The following is a 10,744-nucleotide window of genomic DNA, read 5'->3' on the forward strand; positions in this document are numbered from 1 at the left end:
AGGGTTCCTGGAGGCCTGCCATCACCACAAGGACATTAAGCCAAGCGTCAGGGGACCTCAGCCCCAGGAGCAGTAAGACAAGAAAGTACACGGTAGTCGTGTCCAGGTGGCAAGGCTACAGGATTTCAGAGAAGGGGAGCCAGGTGAGAGCTGACTAGTTTTCACAGAGGGTCTTTGAGCCTCACTGAGGAGGTGAGCCAGCACAGAGGGCCTCCTGCACAGGAGCAGCGACTGCAAGGGGATGAAGTTGGCAAGTTCTGGGAGGAAGTGAGGAGCAGAGGCCCCTGCAGAGGGGACTGGCTGGAGGCCAGAGGAGGCTGGTCATGCTTGGCCAGGATGTCTGAGATTACACAGATAAGGGAACTCCAAGACTCATGGGAAGGTTTGGCTGGAGGGACAGAGGATGATTTAGTCACCTTATCTGTCATTCATCTCCTAGGATTCTCAGTAAGTTAAGTCAAGAAATCAACAAGAATGAAGAAAGAAGGAGTATTTTCACACGCAAGTGAGTGGGGAAGCCAAGGGCCCAGTGTCACTGTGACGAAACCCAAAGAATTTCCAAACCCAAGCTGAACCTTAAATGGAAGGCACAGGACTGTTTTTGCCCAAATTTTTGATATGTGACACTCCTTCAGTCCCAGGGGCTTGAAGCTGGTGCCCAGGAAGGGATGGAGAGTTTCCCTTCTCTGACTTACATCCTGCCCCTGGGTCTGGGACTTCAGGGAAACTTCCCCTGGAAAGTCAGACAGTCACAAGCCCCCAGTTACACCACCAATGTGACTTTGATCGTTTCCAGAATTTTCGGACAGCCTGGCCCGGGTAGCTAAGCAACAAGGACACCAGTCTTGGGTGGGGAGACACACCCCCTGCTGGGAGCTGCTCTTGTAGGGCTGGACTGAGGGAAGAGGGAAATGCCCCTATATCAGCAGTACCATTAACGCAATGCCATTTGCCTTTGCAGACCCCAAGTCCAGCGGTTTCCTGAAGAGACAGGTAAAGGTGTCAGGGCTAAGAGTGATGCGTTGGGAGGTGACAGATACTTCCCTTCTGTCTGCTGGTCTTACTCATTTGCCTGCCAGGCAGTTCTCACTCAGAGAGAGGTTTGGGTCCAAATGGAGAGCAGGAGAGATCTTACTATGCCAGGGACCTGGGTTTTGGCCCCTGCTGAGCTGGGACCCTCTGCATATCTAAAATGAAGAACTCTGTGGCAAGGCATAGGAGGACCCAGGTTCTGACTGAGCACCTGAGTGAAGCCAGTGCCCCTGCTTCTGGGTCTTTAAAGCAGTTTTCAACTGTTAAATTGTACCGTGTTACAGGGCAGATCCCTGGGCCCCACCCAGTCCTGCTGAATCAGAGGCTTTAGGGATGGGTCCCCAGTGACTGTTACGTAGTGAAAGGTTGAGAACAACTTCTTCCCTCTGGTAGGATGAACTGCTCAGGTAGAAACTCTAGAGCTGATGCTAAACTAACCCCCAGGTACATCGAAGGTAGGATGGAAGCCTGGGATGGACAGGGGGGTGAGAACACATCAGATGGGGTGCTGCTCTGCCTTTTTTGCTAAAGGCTTCCTTTGGTACTGATGATGGTGTTACCTCCTTTCACAGAATGCCATGAAGAAGACAACGGGGGCTGGTCATCCTTTGTGAGTACAGTGTGGGCTCGTCTTCCACCCTTACAGAAATTTCCAGAGCACCTTTGTAATAAGGAACTAACACAATGCCAAAACGAGCAAGGCCTCTAACAAGATGCCAGTATCCCCGCTGGTGGCGGCAGGGGGAGGGCACATAAGATATGTTCTATGAAGGTCAGATAGTAAATATTTCCAACTTTGCCATCCACACGACCTCCAGCGCATCCACTCACCTCTGCTCTTGTAGCACAAAAAAAGCCATAGATGATATCGGAACAGTTGTGCTTGGCTGTGTGCCAATAAACCTTTATTTGCAAAAGCAGATGGTGGGCCGGACTTGGCCCATGGACTGCAGTTCACAGATCATACTGTTATTAACTATTATCACCCCCACAGCAGGGCCTTCCCCCAACTCCCTCCCCTAAGCGGTCTACACTAAAGTAGCTTTAAAATAGCTTTTATTATAGGGGCACCTGGATGGCTCGGTTAAGTGTCTGACTCTTGATTTTGGCTTAGGTCCTGATCTCACGGTTTGTGGGTCCGAGCCTCACATTGAGCTCTGCATATCAGTGCAGGGCCTGCTTGGGATCCTCTGACTCCCTCTCTCTGCCCCTCCCCTGCTCACTCTCTCTCTCTTTCTCTGTCTCTCTCTCTCTCAGAATAAATAAACATTAAGACATTTTTTAAAAATAGCTTTTCTTATAGACTTAAGTCCCCACTGGTGAAACAGAAGGAAAGAGATTTCAGAATCAATTATTAGCCCGAAAAAGGCCTCAGGGAAGGTCCAAACCAATTGGGTTTTATGTTTGAGGGGTCACGGTGACCCCTTGGAGAGTCTGAGGAACTCTGGATGTCCTCTTCCCAGAACACTGCATCCACTGTCACTGCATGAAGCTGGGCTCTAGCTAAGAATGCTATTATGGCCCATAGCCCACTGTGTTCATTCTACAGAGGGAGCGGCTGGGCCCAGTGGAGAACAGGACTTATGTAGAGCCACACAGCTAATTACAGGCAGGCCTGGGACCCAGGTGGCCTGACCCTCAGTCTAGTGGTCTTTCTGGTAAGCAGCTGCCTCAGTGCCTTCAGGAAGCAGATAAAACATTCCTTGTCCTGTTGGGAGTCTGGCAAAAGGAAGCACAGAATTTGAAAAATGCTAGCTAAGTCTGTGCTTTCTACATGAAGTCAAAGGAATTGGACAGATTTATTTTGTACAAAAGGGAAAATAGACCAGAGATTCACCTAAACCATTTACAGTTTTGCACAGAAGCTGCATCTTGGCCACTGCTTGCATTTGGTCCCTTCTGGGTGGGAGCCCAGCCTGCGGCTAGTGTCCTTCACCCTCTTCATGAACAGAGGCTTTCCATGAGTGCTGCCTCAACACTCATGCGTTCCAATACATACCCAGGCCTGCACAGGGCATGGGGCAGGTGGGGTAGAGATAAAGAACCCACTTCTGTGAGCACTTCACAGCATAGATCACACATACACACGGCAGAATATGATTAGGAATGCATATGCACATTTAGGAGACAAATCATGGGGGAAACCCACTGTTCTCAAAGTGAGAGGAAAAGTCTGCTGTTGAGAAAGACCTCCAGGGTAAAGGCTGGTCCAAAGCAGGAGCAATGAGGCTGAGGGGTGCAGGCTGAGACAATCTAGGGATTCCTCTGTCAGTCAAGGGCAGTCGGTAGGGCCCAGAGAGTGGTGGAGGCCACTATTCCCAAGTTCCCTGACTCAGGGGTTCCATCCCCTGCTCTCAAGTTACAGGAACACAAAAGATGGCATGAAGACTTTCTCAGAGTTCAGGAAGATACTCAACCTCACTTTTCCTTCCCATATTTTAAAAAAATATTCCTCTATCAAACATGAACACAGCAGTCTTTCAATAGAACAATGAAGACAGTCTTTCTTATGTCACTTAGCAAAGCTGTGAGGATTTCACACCTTTCCTCATCAACATGCGACTTCCTGCTGCTTCTTTCCACGCTGCCCTTGACTTTAGAGAACTGCCCTGGGCTCGTTTATTACCCACCTGACTTTGGCATGAGAGTGATAAGGCATGTGTTGCTCGGTGGCTGATGGTGCCACCTCTGCTTGGGAAACCATTACGGTGACTGTCCGCTTTCATGAGCTACCTCAAAGGCAACCACTCAGTCCCCAGGGCTCACTCTCCCTGAGGCCCACAAAGAAGCACACATAAAATACAACAGAAAGTTTAAAATTTAGAAAGAGAGTCTCTTCCAAAAGATCAGCTTTAAACTCAGTGTCAGATGTCATGAATAATAGGCTGGTGTTTCCATACGTTCAGCTCTCAGCAAAGAGAATAGCACAGCCCTGACTCTCCCCTTTCAGACACAATTTAATCTGCCTTCTAATTAACAGGCTTTGGTTATCTGGTTTCCCCATTAGCATGGCCTTCAACACTGCACTAGATTATAATGAGAAGAAATGTTTGGAGCACAGGCACACTAAGACAGAACTGACAATTAACCAGCGGCATCACAAATGCTCCAGGCGTTTAGACTTCCTCTTGGTGATGCCTGGAATAAAAAACATGTTTACTCCACACAGAGCCAGCTTCTCTCACCCCTCTCTTCCAGTGTCCTCTTCATTTCTTTTGCTTTTGTCTCTTGTGCAAAAAGGTGCAGAGGAAAATGCACTCGCCTCGTGGTCTAAGGACCTTGACAGAGACCCCAAATCCACGACTTGCTAGCCCTATGATTTGTATGCCCAACCTCAGTGTCCTTACCTGTAAAATGGGAGTGACCATCCTAGTACTGGCAGAGAGAGAGTCGATGCAGGCACATGGGTGTCACGGAGCCTGTACAAACTGGGCCGTCCCTGTCACTGTGTTGGTAGGAAGAAGATGACTATGAAAGCCCCAATGACGATCAGGAGGGGGAGGACGAGGGTGACTACGAGTCCCCCAACGAGGAGGAGGAAGGGGCGCCCGTGGAAGACGATGCGGATTATGAGCCACCGCCCTCCAATGACGAGGAGGCTCTGCAGAACTCCATCCTGCCTGCCAAGCCTTTCTCCAACTCCAACTCCATGTACATCGGTAAGGCCCTGGCAGCCCGCCCCGCCCGTGCAGCTCAAAAGTGCCCGCCAACGCCAGCTCGGCTCCTTACCGGCTGTGTGGCTTCGGGCAAGTGACTCCACCTCTCTGGGCCTCAATTTCCTCATCTGTGAAATAGGATAATAACCATACACAGACCCCAGAGCTTTGCTGTCAGGATTTTATTTTATTTTTTTTAATATGAAATCTATTGCCAAATTGGTTTCCATACAACACCCAGTGCTCATCCCAAAAGGTGCCCTCCTCAATGATTTTAAATATTACAGACAAATTGTTGCCTGTGGGGGCTGATACGGGCACTGAACTGCCACCGAAAGGTATTTGGCAGTAACAATTCATTTTGTGTACTACTTAGGTACTCAAGAACGCCTCCCCGTTGCCTATCTTTTGAGCAACTCCTAGATACACGGCACTTCCATCCACAAACTGCCACAGTAAACAGAACGATACTGAGGGGGCTGGATCCTGACTCAAAAATTTTTGAACAGTATTTAAGATTTTTCTTGTCGGTCTGTTCCTATCAGCCTGTTTCTCCCTCATTCATTCATTTTTCCATTCAACAAAAATTACTGATCTCCTATTGCGAGCCAGGCATCATTCTAAATGCTGACATTTGAAATCGTCAGGAAAGAAGACTATAGCCCTTACCTCGTGGGGCTTACACTCCAGGTGCGGTGGTGACAGAAAATAAGTCTGCGCCCACTTGCAGAGCCGAGGCTCAGAGTCAGCTAGAAAGTTGATGACCTGTATCACAAAAAGATTGGTACCACTTATCCGTTATGCCATACAACACTTTCGCCATTTTCAAGCCCTCTCGCAAACACTTTATCATTTCATTTTGTGTTTTGAAGCACACTGTGTGATATGGGGAAAAATTATCAAGCCTGTTTCATATACAGGGAAACTGAGGCCCAGAGAAGAAATGGATAATTAAGTTGTTGAGTGCCTCGTATGTGCTGGTAATGGAGACACAGAGTGAAGAAGACAGTCCTCACCCAAAAGAACTCACCGTCCGGTGGGTGAGGTAACATCAAACAAATGGGGCACAAATGACTTAATTAAACCACGATATGATATATACTGATATAGACGCAGGGAGGCAAGTGCGGGAGATAAGGCTGGGGCTCGTGCCTCGTCTGGGCTTGCTGCCCTTAGGGTATGGGATTTAAGCTGAAATTTAGCAGCTGAATGGAGTGGGGGGTGGATAGGAGAAGTGAGGGTGGATATTTTCAACTGTAGGAACAGCCGTGCAGAGGCTCTGAGCTGGAAGGATCCATGTCAGAGGAGTGAGAGCTGGCCAGTGAGTGTAGAGGCGTGAGGTTAGACCAGGTGTGTCCTAGTTCAGAGCCCCACTCTCTGTGGAAGAGCAATACCTCTCCAAGGCTGGGACTGTGGTGTGGCAACGGAGGCCCCGGGGGGGCACAAAGTGTAAGGAGGCCCTCAGTTACAGTCCTGGCCTGGCCTTTCCTCCACCAAAAGGGAGGGACATAGCCAGCCTATCAACTGGGCCCTGGGATACTTCAGTGGGATCCGAATACTGTGAACTTCTGTCCAGAGCAAGTCCAAGTAACCAGTCCAGAGTCTGAGATTAGGGGGCACCTGGCTGGCTCAGTCGGTGGTGCCTGTGATTCCTGATCTCGGGTTATAAATTGGAGCCCCACGCTGAGTGTAGAGATTAATTAAAAATAAAATCTTACCAAAAAAAAAAAAAAAAAGAGTCTGTGATTCCTTAAAAGGAGTTGGTGACCGGCCCCTCCCTTTAAGGGAAGAGATGAGCAAAAGGAGGAAGTGACAGGGGAGGTCAGCCCAGAGCATTTGTGAGGGGAAGGAGGGGACCCACAATCCCCATGAACCATGAGAGCCCACTTAACCCTGTCCTGGAGGCTCTGTGTGTGTGTGTGTGTGTGTGTGTGTGTGAGTGACCCAGGCAGGCTGGTGTTGACAATGGTGGGGGTCTGCGGCATGGGGCGCCCCTGGGTGTGTGTGCGCATGTGTGTGTGAGTGACCCAGGCAGGCCGGCGTTGGAACTGGTGGGGGTCTGCGGGATGGGGCCTCCAGAGCCCACAGGTGCTCAGAGCCGGGCGCAGGGTCAGCTGCTCCGGGACAATCCACACTTATCTCAGTGTGGCATTTCCGCTCTCATCTCACTGCCCTACTGCCCTTGCCTTTCCGCAGACCGGCCCCCCTCCAGCAAAGTCCCGCAGCAGCCGCCAGTGCCCCCCCAGAGACCAATGGCCGTGCTCCCTCCTCCGCCTGCAGGCCGGAGCCACACGGTAGGCCTCCTCGCTTTCTTCCCTGGTGCTGTGTCCACTCTGATCCCTCCTTTGCCAGAAAGAAGGGAAGAGTATACGTATCTTCACCCAGTGCTGACCAGTATGAGAGGGTTATATATAGGTGGGGAACATGCAAACCCCAGCATTCACAGAGATTTTCATTCTCGTCATAGTGCATCGGCATTTTCTTTTTACCACAAACAATTTAAACTACTTGTATAATAAAAGGCCTCCTTCTACTATTCATTGTGCTATTATTTCCTACCTTTGAAATAAACATAAACTGTGAAATAAACTCTGAAGGACCTAGGCTAAGTCTACGGCCCCTACTGCTATTGCCTGGGTCCCTGGCGCCGTCTCTCGCCTGCGAGACCTGCGCCACCTGCTGGCAGAAGGCGGAAATTCCACCGGTTTACAATGCAATGAACCCAGGAGTAAAGAGAGGGGCAGCAAACCCCCTTTCCTCTTTCTTCAAGCTTACAGTCCCAGGTCCTGTAGGTCCAATTAAGAGACACCCAGAGAATTTCAGGCTAATGTGTCAATAGCTGGAAATGTGTTCTCTTCATAAGGTATCTGAGCACTTTAACAGCGGTGGCAAATGTCAAAGTGTCAGGGCTAGTGGGAGGAAGACCATGTATTTCCCCCAAAGCTCAAAAGGCAGACCACACCACCTTTGGGACCTTTCATCCAAGCATAGATGGCTTCTTCTTGTTCGTGCAGTTTTCTTGCAAAGGGGACTCAGAGCTACATTGATCTACAAATGCATTTTGCTTTGAAATCTGAAGGCATCCACCTTCACTATTGGGATGAAGAATTCACTCATTCAGTCAAAAGATTAGCCGCTAGTCTCTGCCAGGCAGTCTTCTAGCTGCTGGGAATAGAGCATGAACAAGGCAAATAAGGTCCCTGCTTTTAGAAAGGTTCAATTCTGGTAGGGGGAGGCAGATACTAAACAAGTAAACAGATGTATACGCAAGACAATTTGAGTAGTAACGTGTGGTTAGGGAAGACAGAAAACCCAATAACTTGATGATGGGTGGGGAGGTAACACTGAGCTGGACAGAATGAGTCGGTGGTGACAGGAGCTGGGGAAAGAGAATTCTAGGCAGAGGAAAACACAAATACCAAGATGAGAAAGAAGGCATGAGCTTGAGATTTTGCAGGAACTACAAGAAGACGTTTAGAGTGGGAGCCCAGTGTGCACCGGAGAGAGGAGTCTAAGGGGGTTGGAAGTGAGGGCACACGGCCAGTTGCTACTGTGTTCCCAGTATGATAGGGGCTACTCGAGAGCTTGGCAGGGGAGTGACATGCTCAGTACCCCAGATGGAAGAGTGTGGGATGGAGAGCTCAGGTAACAGGCTACTATCCAGGTGAGAAACGGAGATAAAGAAAGTGAGCAGAGTGAGATTTGGGGGGATAAGGCCACCAGGACTTGTGGATGTGTCATCATGAGATACTGCCTAACATGTGGCTCTTTTTTAAACAGCCACTCCCCCCACCCCAGCCCAACCACGAAGAGCCTAGCAGAAGTAGAAACCATAAACCGGCAAAGCGTAAGTACGGGGGCCTTTCCTCTCTTGCCCACCAGAGTACCCGTTCCCTCACCCCCAGCCAGCTGCCTTCTTCTTTTAATTGACTTCAGTCTTTTTCCCTTCCAGTCCCTGCTCCTTCCATAGACAGAAGCACGAAACCTCCCCTCGATCGTTCATTAGCCCCATTTGACAGAGAGCCCTTCACACTAGGTTTGTATCACTCTATTCGATGCATTGTAACAGAGGCCAATATGTATAGAGTGCTTATGGCGTGATTTACACATGTCCCCCCGCAATCATAAGGGTACTGTAAAGCCGGACTATTAGAATCGTCCTCATTTCACAGATGGGGCAACTGAGGCACAAAGAGTTAACTTTCCCAAATCACTCACCCACCAAGTGATGGAGGTAGAGACCCAAGTGGAGATCAGACTGACTGCAGAGCTCCTGCTGTCAGCCCTGTGCTAGGCCTGCTTCTTCATGGGTGTGATGTGTACACATATCTCATTGTCCTCCTGACAGATGGTGCAGGGGGCTTCGTAGCTCAGGGGGAGGAACTGGGCAGAGACAGGAGGTCCGGGAGAGCTGTTGTCAGCTGCCTTGGCTGCTACCTAGCAGCTTACTGACCACAGGGACCATAGGATTTCAGAGTTGTCCTCTTCTTTGTCAGGTGGCTGTTCTGTAAGGAGGAACTGCTTTATAAAACTCTAAGGTGCTATTCAAACATAAGGATTATTTATTGTTGTACACGTGCAATTGATCCAACTGTGGGTATCCGACAGTCCTTTTCCTCCAGAATTGACCTAGAGTGTTCTTGGATCACAGCTACCTCTAAATAAAGCTATTTTCAATTCAATTCTAAAACTTAGCTGCCATTTATTGAGCACCTACTATGGGCCAAGTGTTTTACCTACCAAAAATAATTTACCTACATTATCCTCACACCAACCCAACAAAGGAGGTGTATTATGACCCCTGCTTTGTAGATGATGAGAGGTTGAATAATTTTTCCAAGTTTACATAACTAGGTTCAGGATTTGAACTTATGTCTTTCTGACTTCAATGAAGGGTGCTCTTTTCTACCGCATCATGCTGTAGTTGGAGACCCTGGATTTCCCTTGATATGGGTAGGGGGTCCTGGGGAAGGAGCTACAAGCCTTGAGGGACAAGGAGCCCCAAATCCCAGCCCCACTCAACCTTCCTGACCTGCACTCTGAGCAAGGCATTTAGGCTTTTGTAACCTAAGGTTCCTCTCTGTCCACAAATGAATTTCAGTTCTTGGATATGAGGCTCCTGCTTGCTGCTTTTCCCTGAACTGCACCACAGCTCTGATGACTCATGCGAAACTGTGTGGGTTACTTGAGTTTACAGCGGTCTGCTGCACAGGGCTATTCAAATTATGTGAAAAGGAAGAGAGCTTCAACTTCAGTCTCTAGGTGTGCTTACGACCGTAAGTCAAAGCGTCAGGAGAGTGAAATACTGACATCAAATCCTTCAGAGTCACCTCCTGAACAAAGGTTATCTTTTAAAAAGATTCTTTTTTTAAATTTTTTTTAAAAAATCTTTATTTATTGGGGCGCCTGGGTGGCTCAGTCGGTTGAGCATCCGACTTCGGCTCAGATCATGATCTCGTAGTCTGTGAATTTGAGCCCTGCGTTGGGCTCTGTGCTGACAGCTCAGAGCCTGGAGCCTGTTTCGGATTCTGTGTCTCCCCCTCTCTCTGCCCTTCCCCCATTCATGCTCTGTCTCTCTCTGTCTCAAAAATAAATAAACGTTAAAAAAAATTTTTTTTTAATCTTTATTTTTGAGAGAGAGAGAGACAGAGTGCAAGCAGGGGAGGAACAGAGAGGGAGACACAGAATCTAAAGCACGCTCCAGGATCTGAACTGTCAGCACAGAGCCCGATGCGGGGCTCAAACTCTCGAACCAAGAGGTCATGACCTGAGCCAAAGTCGGATGCTTAACAGACTAAGCTACCCAGGCGCCCCTTAAAAAGGTTCTTTTAAAAAAAATTAAATACACCCTTTCTTGACCATACCTACTCTTGAATTATTTCCTTGTTCATGATGTTTTGAGAGAACTAACCTCTTACAGTGCTCTGAGTCTTAACAGAGAGAGAGACTCTTAACAGAGACAGTGCCCAGAGAATCTGTACAAATCAGAAGATATTTTTTTTTTTTTAAAGAAAATCTACTTAAGCCTAAAAATATAAATATAGGTTTTCTGGATA

At 48.6% G+C, this 10,744-nt stretch overlaps 1 protein-coding gene across 3 annotated transcripts in view; it reads left to right on the forward strand.

The window, feature by feature from the left end:
• The window catches only part of LCP2 (lymphocyte cytosolic protein 2), a 45,669-nt gene that overhangs the window by 19,546 nt on the left and 15,379 nt on the right, over positions 1-10,744 (forward strand). For 2 of the 3 annotated variants that reach the window (XM_049647797.1, XM_049647798.1), the window contains exons 4-8: positions 1,605-1,642; positions 4,490-4,691; positions 6,885-6,982; positions 8,469-8,535; positions 8,641-8,724. In XM_049647797.1, the coding sequence (XP_049503754.1) occupies positions 1,605-1,642; positions 4,490-4,691; positions 6,885-6,982; positions 8,469-8,535; positions 8,641-8,724 (489 nt within the window). Of the gene's footprint in view, positions 1-439; positions 506-961; positions 994-1,604; positions 1,643-4,489; positions 4,692-6,884; positions 6,983-8,468; positions 8,536-8,640; positions 8,725-10,744 lie in introns of all 3 variants that reach the window. The other variant, XM_049647796.1, reaches the window with a different exon arrangement.

Source organism: Panthera uncia (genome assembly GCF_023721935.1).
Source record: "Panthera uncia isolate 11264 chromosome A1 unlocalized genomic scaffold, Puncia_PCG_1.0 HiC_scaffold_17, whole genome shotgun sequence".
NCBI classification, from domain to species: domain Eukaryota; kingdom Metazoa; phylum Chordata; class Mammalia; order Carnivora; family Felidae; genus Panthera; species Panthera uncia.